The 25,028-nt window shown below is 42.4% G+C and overlaps 1 protein-coding gene across 3 annotated transcripts; it reads left to right on the top strand.

The window, feature by feature from the left end:
• The first annotated feature begins 2,847 nt into the window (after positions 1-2,847).
• On the top strand, positions 2,848-11,878 carry PPIA (peptidylprolyl isomerase A). 3 transcript variants are annotated; one of them, XM_003418611.4, is made up of 5 exons: positions 7,560-7,697; positions 10,427-10,457; positions 10,549-10,637; positions 10,821-10,993; positions 11,539-11,878. In XM_003418611.4, exons 1-5 carry the CDS (start codon positions 7,629-7,631, stop codon positions 11,669-11,671), a joined length of 495 nt encoding a protein of 164 aa, XP_003418659.1. In that variant the 5' UTR covers positions 7,560-7,628; the 3' UTR covers positions 11,672-11,878. The 3 variants fall into 3 exon arrangements, 2 of the variants coding, with proteins under 2 accessions (XP_003418659.1, XP_023414369.1); XM_023558601.2 differs by lacking the exon at positions 10,427-10,457 and having other exon boundaries at positions 7,586-7,697; XR_010322791.1 differs by lacking the exons at positions 10,549-10,637; positions 10,821-10,993; positions 11,539-11,878 and adding an exon at positions 9,193-9,419 and having other exon boundaries at positions 2,848-7,697.
• Positions 11,879-25,028: the final 13,150 nt, after the last annotated feature.

Below are 25,028 nucleotides of genomic sequence, written 5' to 3'. Positions count from 1 at the left end.
CATTCTGGAACATGTGTCCTTAGTTCGTACAACAGAATTTTCCAAATCTTTCTGTCTTCATTTTGCACAGTTCCCTTTTAAGTCCATCTCTTTCGTCTTGCATGTTACTATAAGCAGCAAGGAGAAACAACGCAGGCCTTTAAGATCTTGGTTAGAAATCTCATCAGCCAGATTTCCAAGTTCATCACTTGCGAGTTCTACTTTCCACCAAACATTTGAATATAATTCAGACAGGTTCTTTGCCACTGCATAAAAAGCATCACCCTTCCTCCATCGTCCAATCACATGTTCATCATTTTCCTTTAAAGTCTCACCAGAAACCCATTTAACATGCGCACTGCTAGCACCATTCTGTTGCTGGTGCCGTATGTATTCTCCAGGATGAAAAGAGACTTTCCCTATAGCTCTCCTCACTTCCTTCTGAGCCCTCACCACAATTACCTTTGACAGCCATGATTCTACCAACAGTCTCTTCAAGGCAATCTAGGCTTTTACTACTAAAAAAACCAAACCCATTGTCATGGAGTTGATTCCAACTCATAGTGACCCTATAGGTTTTTACTATTAGGCACCTTACAACTCTTCCAGCCTCTATGCTTTACCCAATTCCAAAACCGCTTCCACATTTTAGGCATCTGTTAGAGTAGCACTCCACTCTTTCAGTACCAAATTCTGTCTTAGTTATCTAGTGCTGCTATAACAGAAGTACCACAAGTAGATGCCTTAACAAACAGAAACTTATTTTCTCACAGTTTAGGGGGCTAAAAGTCTGAATTCAAGTGCCAGCTCAAGGGGAAGGCTTTCTTTCTCTGTCAGCTCTGGAGAAAGGTCCTTGTCTCTTCCTTCAGCTTTTGCTGCCTTGGAGATTGCCATATGGCCTGGCATCTATCTTATTCCATCTCTGCTTGCTAGCTAGCTTGTTTTATTGCTTTTATATCTCAAAAGAGATTGACTGAAAATACACCAACACTAATCCTGTCTCACTAACATAACAAAGACAACCCATTCCCAAATGGGATTATAACCACAGGCATAGAGGCTAGGATTTATGACACGTATTTTGGGGGGACACAATTCAATCCATAACACTAGGGGCAGGAGGATGGGGGCAAGGAAGGGATATTGCGTATGCAGTACTGAGTTCCAGTTAACGGTGATGGAAAAATTGCATTAAGGGTAGGGTTGCACAGCCCATTATTCTAAGTGCTGTCAATAAGTGTACACCTGTAAAAAGTTGAATTGACAAAAGTTGTATGATAGATACACTTACAAAAAAAAAGAGTAGCTGCTGAGGCTGCTTATGCATAACCAAACACCTCATGGGGTTTGGTTCCTTGGTTTAGAGGTATAGGGTCATGGTTTTATGGAACATCCCAGTTAATTGGCCTAATAACATGTTTAATGCTTCTGTTCTACCTAATTCATTGCTTGGTGCCTGGGGTGTTAAAAGCTTGCAAGCACCCATCCAATACACAACATTTGGTCTCTACTCACCTGCAGCAACAAAGAAAGAAGAGTCAGGAATAGGAGGAAGAAATAGAATGTGCGGCTAATTGCCTCCATGAATAACTGCCATGGTTGCCATGAGGCCAGAAGAAATGGGTTGTACCCAGCTACCCTTACTGAACATTTTTTTTTAAATAATTTTTATTGTGCTTTAAGTGAAAGTTTACAAATCAAGTCACTCTGTCACATATAAGCTTATATACACCTTACTACATACTCCCATTTACTCTCCCCCTAATGAGCCAGCCTGCTCCCTTCTTCCAGTCTCTCCCTTCATGACCGTTTTGCCAGTTTCTAACCGTCTCTACCCTCCCATCTCCCCTCCAGACAGGAGATGCCAGCACAGTCTCAAGTGTCCACCTGATACAAGTAGCTCACTCTTCATCAGCATCTCTCTCCAGGCCATTGTCCAGTCCCTTCCATGTCTGATGAGTAGTCTTCAGGAATGGTTCCTGTCCTGGGCCAATAGAAGGTTTGGGGACCATGACCACTGGGATTCTTCTAGTCTCAATCAGACCATTAAGTCTGGTCTTTTTATGAGAATTTGGGGGCTGCATCCAACTGTTCTCCTGCTCCCTCAGGAGTTCTCTGTTTTGTTCCCTGTCAGGGCAGTCATCAGTTGTGGCCGGGCACCATCTAGTTCTTCTGTTCTCAGGATGATGTAAGTCTCTAGTTCATGTGGCCCTTTCTGTCTTGGGCTCATAGTTCTTGTGTGACCTTGGTGTTCTTCATTCTCCTTTGATCCAGATGGGTTGAGACCAATTGATGCATCTTAGATGGCCACTTGTTAGCATTTAAGACCCCAGACGCCACACTTCAAAGTGGGATGCAGAATGTTTTCTTAATAGCGTTTATTGTGCCAATTGACTTAGAAGTCCCCTTAAGCCATAGTCCCCAAACCCCCGCCCTTGCTCCGCTGACCTTCGAAGCATTCAGTTTATCCTGGAAACTTCTTTGCTTTTGGTCCAATCCAGTTGAGCTGACCTTCCCTGTATTGAGTATTGTCCTTCCCTTCACCTAGAGTGGTTCTTATCTACTAACTAATCAGTAAATAACCCTCTCCCACCCTCCCTCCCCCCTCTCGTAACCACAAAAGAATGTGTTCTTCTCAGTTTAAACTATTTCTCAAGAACTTATAATAGTGGTCTTATACAGTATTTGTCCTTTTGCATCTGACTAATTTCACTCAGCATAATGTCTTCCAGGTTCCTCCATGTTATGAAATGTTTCACAGATTCATCACTGTTCTTTATTGATGCGTAGCATTCCATTGTGTGAATGTACCATAGTTTATTTAAGCATTCATCTGTTGATGGACACCTTGGTTGCTTCCAGCTTTTTGCTATTGTAAACAGTGCTGCAATAAACACGGCTGGGCATATATCTGTTCGTGTAAAGGCTCTTATTTCTCTAGGGTATATTCCGAGGAGTGGGATTTCTGGGTTGTATGGTAGTTCTACTTGTAACTTTTTAAGAAAGCGCCAGATAGATTTCCAAAGTGGTTGTACCATTTTACATTCCCACCAGCAGTGTATAAGAGTTCCAATCTCTCCGCAGCCACTCCAACATTTATTCTTTTGTGTTTTTTGGATTAATGCCAGCCTTGTTAGAGTGAGATGGAACCTCATCGTAGTTTTAATTTGCATTTCTCTAATGGCTAACGATCGAGAGCATTTTCTCATGTGTCTGTTAGCCACCTGAATATCTTCTTTAGTGAAGTGCATGTTCATATCCTTTGCCCACTTTTTGATTGGGTTGTTTCTCTTTTTGTAGTTGAGTTTTACAGAATCATACAGATTTTAGAGATCAGGCGCTGGTCAGTGATTTCATAGCTGAAAATTTTTTCCCAATCTGTAGGTGGTCTTTTTACTCTTTTGGTGAAGTCTTTAGATGAGCATAGGTGTTTGATTTTTAGGAGCTCCCAGTTATCTGGTCTCTCTTCGTCATTTTTAGTAATGTTTTGTATTCTGTTTACGCCTTGTATTAGGGCTCCTAACGTTATCCCTATTTTTTGTTCCATGATCTTTATCATTTTACTCTTTATGTTTAGGTCTTTGATCTACTTGGAGTTAGTTTTTGTGCATGGTGTGAGGTATGGGTCCTGTTTTATTTTTTTGCAAATAGATATCCAGTTATGCCAGCACCATTTGTTAAAAAGACGATCTTTTCCCCAATTAACTGACACTGGGCCTTTGTCAAATATCAGCTGCTCATACGTGGATGGATTTATATCTGGGTTCTCAATTCTGTTCCATTGGTCTATGTGTTTGTTGTTGTACCAATACCAGGCTGTTCTGACTACTGTGGCTGTATAATATGTTCTAAAATCAGGTAGAGTGAGGCCTCCCACTTTCTTCTTTTTCAGTAATGCTTTATTACTGAACATTTTGATCAAGGGTTCTATAGAGGTATCCTGATCAAAATGAGGGAAATGCACAACAGAAGTTCGAAATTCTCTTGGATGCCATGGAGGCTGGATGAACCCTTGAAACTACTGCCCCGAGATAACCTTTAAATCTTTAACCAAAAATATTCCCTGAAGCCTTCTTAAAATCAACCAATAGTTTAGCTGAACTAGTAAAAAATGTCTGCCTTGAGCATTATGCTCATTTTATGGAATCAAATTGACAACAACTCAAAAGATTAGATAGGAACCTTAGTGAGCAGTGAGCTTATGTTAATGGGGGAGGAGCAACTCAGAAAAGGAGGGTGAGAATGGTTGCACAACTTGAAGAATGTAATCAATGTCACTGAATTGTACATGTAGAAAATGTTGATTTGGTGTTATGCTTTGCTGTGTATATTCTCAACAACAAAATAAATAAAACTTTTAAATAAGAAAGGCCTGGGGGGATAATGAGAAAGTCAGTGTGGCAGAAAAAATGTCCATGAGAGACTGGAATAGCAAGTTGGAACCAAACTGTGAAGAGATTGTGTGTGACCAGGGCCATTGGCAGAGGCTGTTTAGCAGGGGTTACATGATCAGATGTTTTGAGAATGGCCACTCTGGAAGTACAAGGAGCATGCTGGCTGTCCATGCAAGAGCTATAGTAGGACCAGGGAATGAAGAAGAGAGGCTTGGGGAAGGAGGTTTGTGTAAGGGAAGGGGCTGTGGAGGAGCTCCATTCTGAGGGGCTCATTCCTGTGAAGAGAATATGGGGCAGGGAAACCCATCCGGAGCTCCGTAGTGAGTGTGGGCTGGAGAGGCTGGCTTGGAAGTAATCAGCTAATCGTGGTATTTGAGGCCACAGGGATGGAGGAGGGTGTGTGATGAAAGAGAACAAAGTTAAGCATATAAGTGACAGAGGGGACATCTGTGAAAGTTAAAGTAGAAACAGAGAGGAGAGAACAGTAAAAGGCATCAAAAACAGGAGGTGATGAAGTATGCCAAGTGCAGAGGCAAGTAAGATGAGGCCTAGAAAATGTGCCCTGCCTTGTAGATTGAGAGGTAACTGATGGTCTGTCTCAGCAGTTTCCATTGGAGCAGTTTCCATTCAGCATCGAGAGCAGGAGCAAGATGGCAGATGCCGTGCAGAGCTAGGCCCTGGGTGAAAGGCACATATGAGACAAATTACCCTCTTCCAAAGCAGTCCTTCTGGACAACGGTTACGTGCTAGGCTGCTAACTGTAAGGCTGGCAGTTTGAAGCTTCAAATCCACCCAGCAACTCCTTGGAAGAAAGACCTGGCGATCTCCTCCTGTAAAGAAAACCCTATAGGGCAGTTCTACTCTGTCACGCTGGGTCACTATGTGTCAAAAGCAACTCAGTAGCACATAACTACAACTCCCTTACAAAGTTGTCTTCTTTTTATCGTTTTGAATGATCTAATTTTTTAGGTCCCTGTACATTCTCTCTTGCTCAGACTCTCGTTCATTTTTGAGACGGGCATTTATTTATGTCATATGAACCAAGACTACAGGTGAGTTAGGGAACTCTGCCTGCTCGTGGAGACACCTCTAGCCAAGTGGGAGCAGAGCATGTTGAACTCGATTGGATGTGTTTTTAGAATGATTTGTCCAAATAGGGTATGGATAGAAGTCCAGTCCAACAGACAATGCTGGCAAAGGAGGCCCTACAACGCTGGCTCCCCTTAACAAAATACACGCACATTTATATTCTTGAGAGTACACACCCTGTACCTGTGTGGATTAAGTAAGAACACCTAAGCCCTCGTTATGACTATGTGAAAGGTGACAAGGTGAGACTTTAACTGATAGTGAGAGGGAAGAGAAGTCACAAAAATGATTTTGTTTTACTATTCATTCATTCATTCACTTATTTCTTAGGAGGATTTCCTAAGTGCTCTAAGTTTCAGGGTAGAGGAGAGAAAAGTTGAGGGAGTTTGGCCTGGGGTAATTTTTTTCAGTGCCAGATGAGGATGAGTAGCTTCCTCAAGGTCACAAAGCACCAGGTGATGTGGAGTCAGAAAAAAAGCAGTTTCCAGTTCGGGCTTTACCCACACTTACAAGCTGAGCAAGCTACTTAACTTCTAGCAAGCTACTTACTTCCCACAACTGTATAATGGGGTAACTTCACAGGGTTGTTGGGAGACCAAAACCACACATTCTCTGAATTCCTAATAAAAACCAAACCAAACCCAGTGCCGTCAAGTCGATTCCAACTCATAGCGACCCTATAGGACAGAATAGAACTGCCCCATAGAGTTTCCAAGGAGCGCCTGGTGGGTTTGAACTGCCGACCCTTTGGTTAGCAGCTGTAGCACTTACGCCACCAGAGTTTCCAAATTCCTAATAGGCTCATGACAAACCATTAATAGCAATGATAATATGCCAGAAACTGAATTTATCGTAAGAATTCTTATTTGCTTATCACAACCCTGCAAAACAGACACTATTAGTATACTGGTTTCAGAGATTAAGAAACTGAGGTTTAGAGAGATTAAATAACATTATGAATATTGCAACTAAGTGGCAGAACCAGGATACATAAATCCTTTTCAAGGTTTTCTGTAGAAAAGATTAGGGTCACATAAGTGCATTTAGTTCTAGTAATAAAAGTATTACTAATGTCTTTGGCTAAAAGAATTCACTTTGAAGCTGTTGCTTCGTCTTTCACTAGAAATCAGAACACAATCCTACCCTAGAGGAGAGGGAACAGAAATTAAAAAAAAAAAAAAAAAAAGGGCAAAAATGTGCACAATGTATCTTTAAAACAGGTAAGGGATTGGGGCAGGCTCTTATTTCAATGTCTTCCTCTTGGAGAAAGTTCGAGCATGCAAGGTATTTTCCGAAAACAGGACATTTAAAAAGTACTTTACCATTTCAGATTGGGGGACTGCTTATGCCTTATCTGCAGATTTGAGAATATGGTGATGCTCAAAGGTAACCTCACATCACTAAAAATAGACTGGATGGGACCCACCCGCAAAAAGGAAACAGAACGCCACGTGCTACGGTTTCAGGAGAACATGTGCCAAGGTTTTCGTGACCCAGTTACTATGTTCTCACCTAGGCCCCTGTATGCGCCCCGAGGGCCGAAATGTGGACACGAAGCCTTTTTTCTTTGGGTTACAGGAATATGGTATCACCCATTTTACACCCAAGGTGGAGCAAGGTCGGGGACGCGTGGGGCCTGATCTCCCAGGATGGGGTATTGGCGTTGACCTTGACAAGCAGCGCGACCTTGAAGCCTATGCGCACCTCAGTTGCCCCCTCTGTGCAATGGGGAGACGAGACCTCATCGCCTGGATAGAGTCCGAGCTGCATGCCTGCGCTCTGGCCTCCATCCCGTCCCCTGCGCTTCGCTCGCCCCGGCGCTGTCCTCCGGTTCCCGTCAGGAATCCTTCCCCCACACCCCCTTCTCCTCCAACCCAGTGCCGCAGCCACAGCGACGCGGCCCGCGGGCGGGAACCTGTTTCCCGTCCATCACGAGCCAGCGTTCCGCCCTTTCCCTGCCCGCCGGCGCCGGGGTCTCCGTCTATAGGCCAGTAGTGCCATCATTCTAACTGGGACGCGGTCGCGACTGGTAGCTGCGGGGCGCGCGACCGGCCTGTGGGCGGGGCCCAGGCCCGCTATAAAAGGGGCGGGTCGGCCACGCTCGTGCCGCTTTGCAGACGCCGCTCCCTGAATTCGCATCCTCGTGTGGTTGTCCCGCGCCCAGCCATGGTCAACCCCACCGTGTACTTCGACATCGCCGTCGACGGCGAGCCCCTGGGGCGAGTCTCCTTCGAGGTGAGGACGGCGCTGGGGGCGAGAGGCTGGGGAGCGGTGGCGAGGGCCAAGGCGAGCCGCCGACCCCAACGAGCGGCCGAGGCCGCCGCGGCGCGGGCCCAGCCGGGGAAGGGCAGACCTAGGAGCGAGGGTGCGGCCGGCGGGCGGGGTGGCGGCGGCGCCATTTCCTGAAAAGGGGCCATTTTGGAAGGCAGGCGAGGCGCGGGGAGGAGGCCCGGGGTGGCGGGCAGACAAAGGCACGGGGGGCGGAGCGGGCCGCTGCCCCCTCCCCCAACGGCCGCGCGGGACCACCGCCCCGCCCCCCCTGGCGTGGAGCCCCTGCCTGGGGCCGCGCGTCCACTCGCCGCCGCACGTGTACCGGCGGCGGCGACTGAGCGCGCACGTGCTGCGGGCCCCGCCTGGAATTCGTGGTCTGGTGCGGGGGAGACAGAAATGGTCTCTCAGACGTGGGGAACGCCCTAAACACAAAAAGGACGTTTGAAGCCGTTTTCCGGAATTTGTAGCTACTGTCCCGGGAAATTGTCTGTTTCGAGAGAGTTCCTAAAAGATTTGAGTTCAGTTTTTCGCCCGAGTGGATGGAAAACTACACATTCTGAGGATTTCACGCACCAAGGCATGTGTTCGAGCTGGCTTATATTGGTTTAGTTGTCAGGTGAATCCCGGAAGACCATTTTTTAAATTTAGAATTTGTTGAAAGGAGGTGAGATTCTGACTTACCTCGAATGCTTTTCCGGTTAGTTTAAAACCTAAAAACTAATTTGGAAATAAGCCCTAAAAGTCCCTTCCGGCTCCCCCCTCCCAAGCGGAAATCTGCAGGCCAGTCTTTGGTTTGCTGACACGCAACGCCCGCCTTGCTCTGCAGTGACTACGACGTGTTGGGAGGCTCTTTTGAGCCTCTCCCAACTCTCCCGTGTGTAACGGGCAAGTCTAGGCAAGCAACACAGTAGGTCTCTTCTTGAACTGGGTGGGTTAAAAATAGTTATCTAATTAGTTCCGGCGGTTTATGAGTGATAATAGATGGATTACAGCTGACTAGCTAAACGGCAAGTTGAATGGTAAATGTGATTCCATTCTAGTTAGATTAACCCCACGTAGTAGGGCTTATGACGTAGTGAAATTAGTTGTTGCATTATGATTTTATCCTTTTAAACCACTTCTGGAAAAGCCACCAACCGTTGAGTTTTAGGACCTTATTTCAGAAACAGTTTCCCCTTAATCAGGCTTTATGGGGGCAGAGGGATTTCTTGTTACCTATTCTGGAAACCCTTGTGTACTGGTTAAGCGCTATGGCTGCTGACCAAAAGGTCGGCAGTTCGAATTCACCAGGCGCTCCTTGGAAACTATGGGGCAGTTCTACTCTGTTCTCTAGGGTCGCTAAGAGTTGGAATCGGCAGCGGGTTTTTAACTCTGTCAGCACTGCTTGGCACATAGTAGGCAGTAAACACTTGTTGGAGGAACATTACATTCTGATCAATCTACATCCCAATTCTGTCAGAGCTGATGACTGATAAAGACCCTAGTGGAAACGTGACCTTATGCTTGATGCTGGACACACAGCCTCTCAGAGGAACTAGACAGGACTTCAGTGAAAATGAGACCAGGAGCTCCTGTGGTCCGTTGGTGAGGATGGAAGTGGAACAGCTACCAACAAGGACTTTTTGCTTTTAAAGAGGAAAAAAACAGCAATGTAAAAGAAATACGGACAACAAAGCTTTGAGAAAAGTTAGTATTTTAAAGAAGCCAGATGTTCTAGATCCGAATGCTTTAAAAGCTTGACTGTAAGAGAAGTGTACAAGGATTTTCATGCTTTAGGCACAGATCTGGGATAGTTTTTTAAAAAAACTTTTCAGTAGGAGTTTTTATGTGTCGATGATACTTAGTCTCTAGCCATAATGTATTATATACCTGTGTACATTTCCCTATTCTAAGGTAGCATAAGAAGGGCTTGAATAGCTGCAATAGGTTCAAAGCAGATGCACTGGAAACCAGTCTGTTTCCGTTGTTACTTAGGTAAAACCAAATGAAACCCATTGCCATTGAGTCAATTTCAACTCATAAAGGACCTGGAAACCAAAAAGTGATGGTTCATCTAATCCATAAAGTTGTTAATAGATCAGAGGTAGTAGCATTTTCATTACCGCTGATCATGTGGCAGTATTTGCTATTCCTAAGGATTTTGTCTTTAGGTTCCACTGGGATGGGGGAAATTGAAAAGCTATCTGTTCAGAAGCAGTGTGATGTTCTCTGCCCTTCAGTTTTTAGCAGAGCTTCAGACTGGTTGGTTCTGTTCTGAACCCTTGCTGAGAATTTACCTTTCCACTCCAGATATACTGAATCCGAATCTACATTTTAACAAGTCCCCAGGTGCACTTACGCTCTAGTGGTTCTCAGAATTGGTCCCTAACCAGCAGTATTATCACTGCCTGGGAACTTGTTAGAAATGTCAAATTTTCAGCAGGGCGTCCTAACCAGGCTTTTTAGAAGCCTGGTTCTGAATTTTGGGGGGCTTGTCTTTGGGTCTCCTGTTGCTTAACCCATTCCCTCAGGACCTTAATTAAGGCTGACTGTTAGGGGCAGTTCTTACTTGGGGTTCAAAGTAATTAGTGAAGAAGCACATTCTCTTCTAGTGAAAAAAAGGAAATCTATGGTTCAGAAGCCCCTAAAGACAGGGATACTAAGCAATAAAGTGTAAGCAGATGTTGTTAATTAACTGTAGTTTTCTCTTACAGTTGTTCGCAGATAAAGTTCCAAAGACAGCAGGTTGGTTTATTTTTTTTTTTTCAACAAAGATTTACATTTTAAAGATTTTAGTTTATATATGTAATAAACTTTTTTTTTTTCTCCCCGATAGAAAACTTTCGCGCTCTGAGCACTGGTGAGAAAGGATTTGGTTACAAAGGCTCCTGCTTTCACAGAATTATTCCTGGGTTTATGTGCCAGGTATGGGATCTAATTGGTTTTAATGTGGGTTGCCCTCTTAACTATGGGTTGATGGAAAATTTTTTCAGATTGTATATATCTGAGCTATTGTTACTCTGCTTGGGTTTTAAAGTTTGAACTTTGCAGACTAGGTACTTTTCTAGTTATGTTGTCCAGAGATGAGTTATTTTCTTTTTTTTATAGGGTGGTGACTTCACACGCCATAATGGCACTGGTGGCAAGTCCATCTATGGGGAGAAATTTGATGATGAGAACTTCATCTTGAAACATACAGGTCCTGGCATCCTGTCCATGGCAAATGCTGGACCCAATACAAACGGTTCCCAGTTTTTTATCTGCACTGCTAAGACTGAATGGTAAGGGTGGAGTGAAGCAAACAGGAACAAAAGACTAAATGAAAGTGTTCTGTCAAACAGTGGTTACTTCCAATTTTTCTCTTCTGTCTCCAGGGTAGTATAAGAAGGACTTGAATAGCTACAGATTTAGCTAATATGATTTAGAAAGCAACATACTGTTATAGTGAAATGGGGGGTGCTGAGCTGGGTGATTTCTAGCAGACTGTCACACTGCATCTCAGGATGTTAAATTTTCCAATTTTATGCCACCTGTTATTTTTGTGACTGGCTTTATGAGTAAACTTCATGCAGTTGCCGTTTCTTTTAGCTGTAGGCAGTGTTAACTAGTACTAAAGCCTGGGTAACTCTTTCGCTTGAGTATACTGGGTTGGTTTGCAGGGGCATTATTCTCATCTTGGAGCAAAATGCAGACTACTATGGTGGTAAGGAACCCTGTGGTGCAGTGGCTAAGAGCAATAGGGTCAATGTGAGTCAGAATCGACGACAGTGGGTTTAGGTTTTGTTTTTTTACTATGGTGATGATAATTGTTCTTAACTGCTTCTAGGTTGGATGGAAAGCATGTAGTCTTTGGCAAAGTGAAAGAAGGCATGAACATTGTGGAAGCCATGGAGCGCTTTGGGTCCAGGAATGGCAAGACCAGCAAGAAGATCACCATTGCTGACTGTGGACAACTTTAATAAATTTGTTGTATATTTCATGTTTTATCTTAACAGACCATTCCTTCTGTAGCTCGGGAGACCACCCTTCTTCCCCAGTGTGCTTGCAATATCCTATAATCTGCTCTCACTGCAGTTCTTTGGGTTCTATATTTTCCTTATTCCCCTGCAAGTCTAGCTGCATTGCAGAGTTAAATTTATGATTATGAAATAAAAATGAAATGACAATTGGGTCTGTTTTCTGTTTGGGTTGGGGTGTTAGTGTGGGTCTTGGATGCAACGTGCTTTAAGCCTCAGTGGGCTCTTTCTGTGCTTTCTGAATCGAGTAACTTTTGCTTTCTGACCAGTATGATGATGTCAAGAAGACTTAAAGTAACTGACAATGTCCTTAAGGTGAGCTGTAAGTATAATACTGATGTAGGGCAAGAAAAGTGTGGGCTGGTTACACTTTAGAAAAGTTGTCACTTGACTCATTTTAGCAGGATGTCCAGATAGGTCGTTTTCATAAAGCTTAATGTTGAACATGTTGTACGGCAGCATTCCTTGTGGCAGATAATGTGTCTGGTTTTATCCTTTGGAGAAAGGACTGTAACTCTTTCAGTGTCAGGATGGGGTGTGGGGGGGAGCGGGGGCTTGCCATGGAGTTGATCCCAACTCTTAGCAACCCTATAGGACAGAGTAAAAACTGCCCTGTAAAGTTTCTGAGAACCGCTTCATGGACTCAAACTGCCAACCTTTTGGTTAGCAGCCTTTGTACTTCATCACTGCACCACCAGGTTTTCCTTTAGGGTGTACGTCCAGAGTAAGAGATGTATAGTAAAGCTGTAATTTTATAAATGAAGTAATTCTAATAAAGTCACTGGGACTGAAAGGCATATTCCTGGTGTGTGTTGGTTTCCCTGCAGAGGCATCTTGCTCCTAAAACCCCAGACAGCTGGGCTTAATCGCCTCTAGAACATGGAGTCCTTTCTCCTTGGTGTAGGAACCCTGTATAGCAGTGGTTCAAGTGCTTGGCTGCTAATCGCCAGCTGCTCCATGAGAGAAAGACATAGCAGTCTTCTCTAAAGATTAGTTGTTAGGCACTGTTGAGTCAGTTCCAGCTCTGACCCTCACTGTTGAGTTGGTTCCAACTCTGACCCTCTGTACAACTGAAGAAAACTGGTCCTGAGCCATCCTGAGTCGTTTGAGCCCATTGGTGCTGCAATGTTGTAAACCTATCTCATTGAGGGACTTCCTCTTCCTCTGGCCGTTTACCAAACTTGGAGTCTTCCAGGAGCTGGTATGCCCTGATAACGTCCAAAGTATATGAAACAAAGTCATTCTAGCTTCTACTGAGCATTCTGGCTGTACTTGCACCTTTGGAAATCTACAGGGAAGTTCTACTCTGTGTTACAGAGTTATCAGTAGGAATCAATTCAGCAGCAGCGGGTTTGGTTTTGCTTTCCCTCTGGATTGTGGCGGCCCCTCATGGTCATTTGGAGTCATGCACTCCCCAAAATGCAAACCTGGCCAGCCAGAGCCATAGTAACTTGCTTGAATTCATGCAAGTACAACTTGCCCACACCATCCTGGGTGCTGTTGAAACCACAAGGAGTAAAAATGGATGGGGTTCCTGCCCTAGAGCTTTTGAAGAGAAGGAAAACAAGACATCGGCATGCATAATAAGATTTGACCTAGTCAGAAGGTCATGGACAGCTTCCTTGAGGAAGAGGTGCTTGAACTCTAAGGGGTGAGTTAGGTGAAGAAAGTCTCAAACAGGAACCTGCATATGCAAAGGTCCAGGACCCTGTTCACCCATCAGTTATCCTCTGGCAACAGGCCATTGCTAGGATAGCTACAGAATTCCCAAGCTGACTGATGCCTATTCCATTTGAAAATTGAGTCTACGGTCTAACCACTCCTGATGCACTGATGCTCTGTTTCCTGGTAAATGTACTGTGTTTAAATGGTCACATTTATAAAAACGTTGAAATTGTTTGCCAGGAACCTTGCTTACAAATAATTCCACTTTTTTCAAGTTTTGGCTCTAACAACAGCTCAGAGCCTTCTGGACCAGCAGACCTAAAATAACACCCCTGCCCCGTCTTAATGAAAAATCAGGAAAGGTATGCATGCATCAGGGTTGTGTCCTTTCACTAATTCAACCTACGCTGAGCAAATAATCGAAGAAGCTGGACTGTATGAAGAAGAATGCAGCACCAGGATTGGAGGAGGACTTATTAACCTGAAAGTAAAGAGGACTTCAAGCACTTACTAATGAAGATCAATGACCACAGCCTTCAGTATGGATACACCTCAAAGAAAACTGGACAGTACGAAAGCTGGACAATAAATAAGGAAGATTGAAGAATTGGTGCCTTTGAAGTATGCTATTGGTGAAGAATATTGAATATGCCATGAACTGCAAGAACGAACAAATCTGTCTTGGAAGAAGTGCAGCCAGAATGCTCCCTAGACGCGTTGAAGTCCTCCGGCCGTTTTTTTTTTTTTTTCCTTTGCCCACTGTTTTTTGGTTATTCTTTTATTGTGCTTTAGGTGAAAATTTACGGCTCAAGTTAAGTTTATCATGCAAAAGTTTACGCACGTTGTTATGTGACCCTACTTGCTATCCTTATAATGTGACAGCACACTCCCCCCTTCCACCCCAGATTTGCCATGTCCATTCAGCCAGCTCCTATCCCCTTCTGCCTTCTCATCTTGCCTCCAGACAGGAGCTGCCATTTTAGTCTCCTGTATCTACTTGAACTAAGAGACACACTCGTCACAGGTATCATGTCTTACAGTCCAGTCTAATCTTTGAAGAGTTGGCTTTGGGAATGGTTTTAGCTATGGGTAAACAGAGTTTGGGGCTGTGTCTTCTGGGGATCCTCTAGTCTCAGACCATGAAGTCTGTCTGGTCTTTTCATGTGAATTTGAGATCTGCACCCCACTTTTCTCCTGCTTTGTCAGGGACTGTCTGTTGTGTTCCCTGTCAGGGCAGTCATTGGTGGTAGTCAGGCACCATCTAGTTCTGGTATCAGGTTGGTGGCCCTTTCTGTCTCTTTGGCTCATATTTTCCTTGTGTCTTTGGTGTTCATTCTGCTTTGCTCCAGGTGGATTGGGAACAATTGATGCATCTTAAATGGCTGCTCGCAAGCTTTTTTAAGACCCCAGATGCCACTCACCAAAGTGGGATGCAGAACATTTTCTTAATAAACTTTGTTATACCAATTGACCTAGATGTCCCCTGAAACCACGGTCCCCAGGCTCCCACCACTGCTACTCTGTACCTCGAAGTGTTTGCTTGAATTCAGGAAACTTGTTAGCTTTTGGTTTAGTTCAGTTGTGCTGACTTGCCCTGTATTTATTGCCTGTTGTCCATCCCTTCACCTAAGATAAATCTTGTCTACTATCTAGTTATCTAGTTAGTGAATTCCTCTGTCCCTCCCTCCCCATTCTCGTAATCATCAAAGAATGTTCTCTTCTGTATTAAAAGCCTTTTCTTAAGTTCTTATGATAGTGGTCTCAAACAATATTTTCCTCTTGTGACTAATTTCACTCAGCATAATGCCTTCCAGATTCATCCATGTTATGAAATGTTTCGTGGATTCATCGTTGTTCTTTCTCCTTGTTTAGTATTACATTGTGTGTATATACCACAGTTTGTTTATTCATTTGTCTATTGATGGGCACCTAGGTTGCTTCCATCTTTTTGCTATTGTAAACAGTGCTGCAGTGAACATGGGTGGGCATATATCTATTTGTGCGACAGTTCTTATTTCTGTAGGATATATTCCAAGGAGGGAATTGCTGGATCATGTGGTACTTCTATTTCTAGCTTTCTAAGGAAGCACCAAAATGATTTCCAAAGTGGTTGTACTGTTTTACATTCCCACCAGCAGGGTATAAGTGTTTCGACTTCTCCAACATTTATTATTTTGTGTGTTTTGGATTAATGCTAGCCTTGTTGGGATGAGATGGTATCTCATTGTAGTTTGATTTGCATTTCTCAAATGGCTAATGATTGTGAACATTTCCTCATGCATGTGTTAGCTGCCTGATGTCTTCTTTGGTGAAGTTCCTGTTCATATCCTTTGCCCATTTTTTTAAATTGTACTTTAGATGAAGGTTTACAGAACAAACAAGTTTCTCATTAAACAGTCAGTACACACATTGTTCTATGACATTGGTTAACAACCCCACGACATGTCAACACTCTCCCTTCTCAACCTCGGATTCCCTATTACCAGCTTTCCTATTCCCTCCTGCTTTCTACTCCCTGCCCATGGGCTGGTGTGCCTGTTTAGTCTTGTTATGTTTTATGAGCCTGTCCAATCTTTGGCTGAAGGGTGAACCTCAGGAGTGACTTCATTACTGAGCTGAAAGGGTGTCTGGGGGCCATACTCTCAGGTTTTCTCCAGTCTCTGACAGGCCAGCAAGTCTGGTCTTTTTGAGTTAGAATTTTGTTCTACATTTTTCTCCAGCTCTATCCAGGACTCTGTATTGTGATTCTTGTCAGAGCAGTCAATGGTGGTAGCTGGGCACCATTTGGTTGTACTGGTCTCAGTCTGGTGGAGGCCGTGGTAGATGTGGTCCATTAGTGCTTTGGACTAATCTTTCCATTGCATCTTTAGTTTTCTTCATTCTTCCTTGCTCCCGAAGGGATGAGACCAGTGGAGTATACTAGATGGCCACTTTTAAGACCCCAGATGGTACTCACCAAAGTAGAATGCGGAACATTTCCTTTATAAACTATGTTATGCAGGTGAGCTAGATGTTTCCCAAGACCATGGTCCCCACAGCCCTCAGCCCAGTAATTTGGTCCCTCAGGGAGTTTGGATGTGTCTATGGAGCTTCCATGACCTTGCCTTGGACAAGTTGTGCTGGCCTCCCCAGTATTGTGTACTGTCTTACCCTTCACCAAAGTTACTACTTATCTATTGTCTATTTAGTGTTTTTCCATTCCCACTCTCTCCTCCCTCATAACCATCAAAGATTGTTTCTTTTTGTGTGTAAACCTTCTCATGAGTTTTTACAGTAATGGTCTCATACAATATTTGTCCTTTCGTGATTGACTTATTTCACTCAGCGTAGTGTCCTCCAGATTCATCCATGTTATGAGATGCTTCACAGATTCATCGTTCTTCTTTATCATTTTGTAATACTCTGTACCACAGTTGGATTATCCATTCATCTGTTGATGGGCATCTAGGTTGTTTCCATCTTTTTGCAATTTTGAACAATGCTGCAATGAACACAGGTGTGCATATGTCTATTCATGTGATGGCTCTTATTTCTCTAGGACATATTCCTGGGAGTGGGATTGCTGGATCATATGGTATTTCTATTTCTAGCTTTCTAAGGAAGCACCATATTGTTTTCCAAAATGGTTGTATCATTTTGCATTCCCACCAGCAGTGCATAAGAGTTCGATCTCCCAGCAGACTCTCCAACATTTGTTATTTCCTATTTTTTTGATTTGTGTTAGTAATGCTGGGGTGAGATGGTATCTCATCGTGATTTTGAATTGCATTTTTTTTTTTTTAATGGCTAGTGATTGCAAGCATTTCCTCCTGTGTCTGTTGGCCGCTTGAATGTCTTCTTTGGTGAAGTGCCTGTTCATTTCCTTTGCCCATTTTTTAATTGGATTATTTGTCTTTTTGTTGTAGAGGTGTTGGGTTTTCTTGTAGATTTTAGAGATTAGATCTTTGATTTGTAATAGCCAAAATTTTTTTCCCAGTCTGTAGGTTCTCTTTTTACTCTTTTGGTGAAGTTTTTGATGAGCATGTTTAATTTTTAGAAGATCTCAGTTATCTGGCTTATCTTCTGGAGATTGTGTGTTGTTGGTTGTGGTTAGTATCCTGTTAATGCCTTGTATTAGGGCCTCTAGGATTGATCCTATTTTTTCTTCTATGAACTTCATACTTTTTGGCTCTATATTTAGGTCTGTGATCCATTTTGAGTTAGTTTTTGTATATGGTGTGAGGTATGGGTCCTGTTTCATTTTTTTGCAGATGGACATCCCGTTTTGCCAGTACCATTTGTTAAAAAGACTGTCTTTTCCCAATTTGATGGACTTTGGGCCCTTGTCAAAGATCAGGTGACCATAGGTGGATGGATTTATGTCTGGGTTCTCAGTTCTGTTCCATTGGTCAATGTATCTGTTGTTGTACCAGTACCAGGCTGTTTTGACTACTATAGCTGTATAGTAGGTTCTGAGGTCAGGTAGTGCAAGTCCTCCCACTTTATTCTTCTTCATCAGTAGTGCTTTACTTACCTGGGGTTATTTCCCTTTCCATGTAAAGCTAATGATAAGTTTTTCCATCTCTTTAAAGTATGTTCTTGGTATTTGGATTGGGATTGCATTGTCTCTGTAAATCGCTTTGGGTAGAATTGTCATTTTCACAATGTTGAGGCTACCTACCCATGAGCATGGTATGTTTTTCCATTTATGTAGATCTCTTTTAATTTCTTGCAGTAGTGTTTTGTATATCCTTTGTGTAGGTCCTTTACATCCCTGGTTAGATTTATTCCTAAGCATTTTATTTTTTTTTAGGGGCTGTTATAAATGGTATTGTTTTCGTGATTTCCTTTTCATCATTCCCTTTATTGGAGTATAGGAATCCAAATGATTTTCGTATGTTTATCTTGTATCCTGCTTCTCTGCTGAATCTTTTTATTAGTCCCAGTAGTTTTCTTGTGGAGTCTTTTCGGCTTTCTATGTGTAGTATCGTATCATCAGCAAATAGAGACAGTTTAACTTCTTCATTACTAATTTTGATGCCGTTTATCTCTTTTTCTTGCCTTATTGCTCTAGATAGGACTTCCAGCACAGTGTTAAATAGGAGAGGTGATAAAGGGCATCCTTGTTCCTGTTCTCAAGGGCAATGTTTACAGCCTCTCTCCATTAAGAATGATGTTGGTTTTGCATATACGCCCTTTATTATGTTGAGGAATTTCCCTTCTATACTATTTTATTGAGAGTTTTTATCATGAATGAGTGTTGGACTTTGTCGAATGCCTTTCCTGCGTCGATTGAGATGATCATGTGATTCTTTTCTTTTTATTTATGTGGTGAATTACGTTGATTGATTTTCTAATGTTGAACCACCCTTGCATACCTGGTATGAATCCTACTTGGTTGTGGTGTATTATCTTTTTGTTATGATGCTGAATTCTGTGGGCTAGAATTTTATTGAGAATTTTTGCATCTATATTCATGAGAGATATTGGCCTGAAATTTTCTTTTTTTTGTGGTGTCTTTGGTTTTTTCTTTTTTTTTTTGCCTAGTTTTGATATCAGGGTTATGCCGGCTTCCTAGAATGAATTCAGCAGTATTGCTTCCTTTTCTGTGTTCTTACATAGTTTGAGTAGTGCTGGCATAAGCTCTTCTCTGAATATTTGGGAAAATTCTCCAGTGAAGCCATCTGGGTCAGGGCTTTTTTTTATTGTTGGGGGTTTTTTCATTGCCATTCCAATCTCTTCTCTTGATATGGGTCTGTTCAGATTTTCAACATCATTTTGTGTCAGTTTGGGTAGGTAGTGTGTTTCTAGAAATTTGTCCATTTCCTCTAGGGTTTCAAATTTGTTGGAGTATAGTTTTTCATAGTACTGTTTTTATTTCAGTTGGGTCTGTTGTAATGTCCCCCATTTCATTTCTTATTTGGGTTATTTGCGTCCTCTCATGTTTTTCAATTTGGCCAACGGTCTGTCGATTTTGTTGATCCTTTCAAAGAACCAATTTTCGGTTTTGTTGATTCTTTCTATTGTTTTTCTATTCTCTATTTCATTTATTTCTGCTCTGATCTTTATTGTTTCCTTTCTTCTGGTGCCTGTGGGCTTCTTTTGCTGTTCTCTTTCTGTTTGTTCAAGTTGTGTAGCTAATGTTTTGATTTTGTCCCTTTCTTCTTTTTTGATGTGTGCCTCTATTGCTATAGATTAACCTCTAGGCACTGCCTTTGGTGTGTACCAAAGGTTTTGGTATGATGTGTTTTCATTCTTATTTGATTCTAGGAATTTTTTGATTCCATCTCTTATTTCTTCTATTACCCAGTGGTTTTTAAGCAGGGTGTTATTCCGTTTCCATGTAATTGATTTTTTTTTTTTCCTTGCTCTTCCTGTTGTTAATTTCTACTTTGGAGACATTGTGGTCAGAGAAGATACTTTGTATTATCTGAATGTTTTGGATTTTGTTAAGGATTGCTCTGTAGCCTAAGATGTGGTCTATTCTGGAGAAGGTTACATGTGCATTGGAAAAGAATGTGTACTTTACAGCTGTTGGGTGGAGTGTTCTATATATGTCTGTGAGATCAAGTTGGCTGATTGTGGCCTCTAGACATTCTGTATCTTTGTTGAGTTTCTTTCTAGATGTTCTGTCCTTTACCAAGAGTGGTGTGTTGAAGTCTCCTGCTATTACTGTAGAACTATCAATTTGTCTTTTCAGTGCTGTTAGAGTTTGTTTTGTGTATTTTGGAGCCCTGCCATTGGGTGCGTAGGTGTTTATTATGGTTAAGTCTTCATGATGGATCATCCCTTTAATCATTATGTAGTGCCCTTCTTTGTCTTTTGTGGTAGATTTTGTTTTAACATCTATTTTATCTGAGATTAGTATTTCCACTCCTGCTGTGTTTTGGTGGTTATTTGCTTGATATCTTTTGTTTCCATCCCTTGATTTTTAATAAATTTATGTCTTTGTTTCTAAGGTGTGTCTCTTGTAGACAGCATATTGATGGATCCTGTTTTTAATCCATTCTGTCACTATCTCTTTATGGGTGCATTTAGGCCATTTATATTCAGTGTAATTATTGATGGGTGTGAGTTTATTGCTGTCATTTTGTAGTACTTTTTTTTTTTTTTTTTTTTTTGTGGTGTTGACATTTCCTTTGTTCCTCTTACTCTCCTGTGCTGAATTCCTTTTGTTTGTGGATTTCTTTTGTTTTTGTAGATTTTGTTTTTTTGAGACTATGTTTTTCTTCTTTATTTTGATGAATACGTTTGTTAACTTTCTTTGTGGTTACCTTGAAATTCACCCTTATCTCCCTAGGTTTGAACCAGGCAATTATTACTTGGTATCACCTTGCATTCCTCTACGTTAGAAAGTTTTATACCTACAGTGTTTATTCCCTCTTTTATTGTTTTGATGTTGTTGTCATTTACAATAAACCTCTCTGGTTCCCTGTTGTAATTCTTTTGGTTTTGGATAGTCCTTGAGAGTTCATTTCCTAGGTTGGTATCTGGCTGATACACTCTTGTGTCCTAGATTCGGGCTGTGGTCTGACATTGTTTGTTCTCAGATCAAAGGACTCCTTTTTAATAATTCTTATAAATTTGGCTTGGTTTTTACATATTGCCTTAATTTCTGTTTATCTGGAAATGTCCTAATTTCACCATCATATTTGAATGAGAGTTTTGCAGGATATATTATTCTTGGTTGGCAGTTTTTTTTCTTTCAGGGTTTTGTATATGTCATCCCATTGCCTTCTTGCCTGCATGGTTTCTGCTGAATAATCAGAGCTTAGTCTTATTGTTTCTCCTCTGTATGTGACTTTTTGTTTTTCTCGAGCTGCTTTCAGGATTTTTTCATTGTCTGGTTTTAGCGAGTATGATTATGATATACCTTGGTGATTTTCTTTTGCGGTCTATCCTATGTGGGATTCATTGAGCTTCCTGATGGTCAGCTTTTCATCTTTCATGATATTAGGAAAGTTTTCTGTGAGCAACTTTTCAATGACCCTCTCTGTGTTTTCCGTGTTCTCCCCCTGTTCTGGAACTCTGATCACTCACAAGTTTTTGCTTTTGATTGTATCCCATATAATTCTCAGGGTGTCTTCATTTTTCTTTGTTCTTTTCTCTGGCTTTTTCTCAGAGTTGTATCCAAGTGTTTGTCGTCAATTTTGCTGATCCTGTCTTCCATCACTTCAAACCTGCTCCTCGGTCCTTCTATGACACTGTCCATTTCTCATATTTTGTTATTTATCTTTTGGATTTCTAATTGTTGTTTTTGAATGATTTCTAATTGTGAATTTATTTTTGGCATTTTATTCCTGAATTCTCCATTTCTTTGTGTCTTCCGTGAATTTGTCTATTTTTTCCTCATTTTTGTCTGCTTTTTCCTTCAACTCTTGGATAGCTCTGAATATTACAGGTTTGAATTCCCTGTCAGGTAGTTCTAGTGCCTTTTCTTCTACTGGAAAGTCATTAGGTGTTTTATTTTGGATGCCTATGGAACCATCCTGTCTTTTTTTTTTTTTTTTTTTTTGTATGTTTTGATATTGTCTGCTCTTTTCAGGACTTTCAGTAGTTATTTTCTTCATTTACTGATTGTAGATCTGTATGTTTTGTCCTTTTTTTGTTTTATTTGGTTATGTCTGAGCAGGTGAGCTGTGTGCTCTATGATGTTTACCTGTCTGTGGTTACGATACTTTTCACCTCCTTGTCCAATGGGCAGAGCTAGTCGCTCATCTGTGGTGCAGCAGGGCAGGTCCAGCTGAAGGGGAGGGGCTGGGATGGGTTGTTTGTGGCATGTACTAGGACCGACAGGGCTGGCCAGGAATCAGTGCTGGGCAGGTTCCCATAGACCGTGCCTGTGCAGCTGGGGGGTTTGATTTCAGTGCACGGTGCAGGTAGGCAGGAAGGAGGGGGAGGTTGTGATGTGTAGAGCTAATATGGGTATGGATAAGAGGACAGAAAAACAGGAGCCAAAAACAAAGAAACAAACAAAAAAGAGTGTTAAGGGAGCTTACTATTGGAGTGGAGAGATGAGAAACTGAGAAATGGAGGGGAAAAAAAGGCAAAAAGAAAATAAATAACAATAAAAATTTAGAAGAAAGAAAAGAAAGACCCCCAGGGGTCCCACTGGTGCAGCTGCAAAAACCCGGGCAGTGGCTCCCAGCCTGCGCAATATAGCCTGGCTAGAGGGGGTGTAGATGTCACACAGCACCAGGTATTCAGGAAACAGGAAAAGAAGGTAAGTATAGGGAGACAAGAACTGAGAAAGAAAACACAGAAAAGAAAAAAGAGAAAAATGCCCCCCAGGGATCCCACCTACGCAGCTGCGCAGATTGGGGGAGTGTCTCCTAAGCCATGCAGTGCAGCTAAAAGGGGTTCCCAAGCCATGAAAAGAAAAGGAAAACAAATAAAAAACAAAGCAGGAAAAAAAAAAGCCTCAGGGATCCCGCGAGCGTGGTGTCACAAGCTGGCGGAGGGGTTCCCCAGTGGAGTGTTGCTTCACAGCCTTCCAAGAGGAAGCAAAGATGGCACACAGAGCCAGGTGTTCAAGAGAAAGGAGGGGAAAGCGGGGGAGGCACAGAAGAAACAAAAAGAAACGGAAAAAAGCAATGCCAGCAACAGACAAATGGCACTCAGTGTGGGTGGGGTGAATCCAAGCAGCCCAGGGCCGAAGCAGTTGTCTTCAGGCCAAGAGACTGTGGCTGGTGGGAAGCAGGGGCTGGGGGCGGGTGGGGGCGGGGGGTGGAGAAGGGTGGGGGTTAGGAAAGCGTATATCACTGGTTACTGGGTGCTCTGTCTCCTGCTGGGAACTTCATGAAGCTGCTTTCCTGCATTCCGTGTCCGCCGATTTCCGATGTGGGTGGGGCAGATCCAAGGGACACAGATGTTGCACTTCCCGGCCAGCTGAGCCACCACTGCCAGCCAGGAAGCACAGAAGTAGAGCAGCAGGGAGACGATGGGGGGTGGGAAAGCATGTATCGCTGGTTACCGGGTGCTCTGTCTCCTGCTGGGAGTTCCGGGAAGCTGCTTTCCTGTGCTCCCTGTGTGCTGATCTCCTACAGCAGTCCAAGTTGGCGAATTTGTGCTGCGTTAGGTGATAAAGGGCCTCTACATGTATCTCTCCTCCTTCTCTATTCTCTGCGAGTTTCTTATTCCATTTGGTGCTTGGCTAAGTTCTTATCTCTTCATTTGATACTTCGGGTGCCAGGGCTGACGTTTGTCTCTGTTTTGCTTAGTTTTTCAGGTCTTTGCTGTGGAGGGTTGGTGTGGTGCTTCTGTCTATGGCACCAATGTTGGCCAGAAGTCCTCACCCATTTTTTAATTAGGTTATTTGTTTTTTGTTGTTGTTGAGGATTTGCAGTATCTTGTAGATTTTAAAGCTTAGTCCCTGATCAGATTTGTCATAGCCAAAAACGTTTTCCCAATCTGTAGGTTGTCTTTTTATTCTTTTTGTGAAGCCTTTTGTTGAGCATAAATGTTTGATTTTTAGGAGCTCCCAGTTGTCTAGTTTCTTGTCTAGTGTTTGCATTGTAAGTTATGGTTCATATTGTTTATGCAATGTATTAGGGCTCCTAGGGTTGTCCCTATCCTTATCGTTTTAGATTTTATATTTAGGTCTGTGATCCATTTGGGGTTAGTTTTTGTGCATGGTATGAGGGATGGGTCTTGTTTCATTTTTTTGCAGATGGATATCCAGTTATACCAGCACCACTTGTTAAAGAGGCTGTCTTTTCCCCATTTAACGGACTTTGTCAAATATCAGCTGCTCATAGGTGGATGAATTTACACTTGGATTCCCAATTCTGTTCCATTGGTCTATGTCTCTGTTCTTATACCGAAAGCAGGTAGAGTGAGGCCTCCCACTTTGCTCTTCTTCTTCAGTAGTGCTTTACTTATCTGGGGCCTTTTCCCTTTCTATATGAAGTTGGTGATTTGTTTCTCCATCTCATTAAAAAATGCCATTGGAATTTGGATTGAGATTGCATTTTATCTATAGATCACTTTGGATAGAATTGACATTTTCACAATGTTGAATCTTCCCATCCATGAGCAATGTATGTTTTCCCACTTACGTAGTTCTCTTTTGGTTTCTTGCAGTAGTGTCTTGTAGTTTTCTCTGTTTAGGTCTTTTACATCTCTGGTTAGATTTATTCCTAAGTATTTTATCTTCTTGGGGGCTCCTGTAAATGGTATTGATTTGGTGATTTCCTCTTCGAAGTTCTCTTTGTTGGTGTAGAGGAATCCAACTGACTTTTGTATGTTTATCTTATATCCTGATACTTTGCTGAAAAAATCTTCTCTTAGTTCCAGTAGTTTTTTTGTGGATTCTCTGGGGTTTTCTGCGTATAAGATCATATGATTTCTAAATAGGGATGCTTTTACTTCTTCCTTACCAATTTGGATGCCCTTTATTTCTTTTTCTAGCCTAATTGCTCTGGCTAGGACCTCCAGCACAATGTTGAATAAGAGTGGTGATAAAGGGCATACTTGTCTGGTTCCTGTTCTCAAGGGGAATGCTTTCAGACTCTCTCTATTTAGGATGATGTTGGCTGTTGGCTTTGTAGAAATGTCCTTTATTATGTTGAGGAATTTCTCGTCCATTCCTATTTTGCTGAGAGTTTTTTTTTCATGAATGGGTGTTAGACTTTGTCAAATGCTTTTTCTGCAGCAA

This window comes from Loxodonta africana, chromosome 8, assembly GCF_030014295.1.
Source record: "Loxodonta africana isolate mLoxAfr1 chromosome 8, mLoxAfr1.hap2, whole genome shotgun sequence".
In the NCBI taxonomy this organism is placed as follows: Eukaryota; Metazoa; Chordata; class Mammalia; order Proboscidea; family Elephantidae; genus Loxodonta; species Loxodonta africana.
This window is presented reverse-complemented; position numbering and strand designations above follow the sequence as displayed.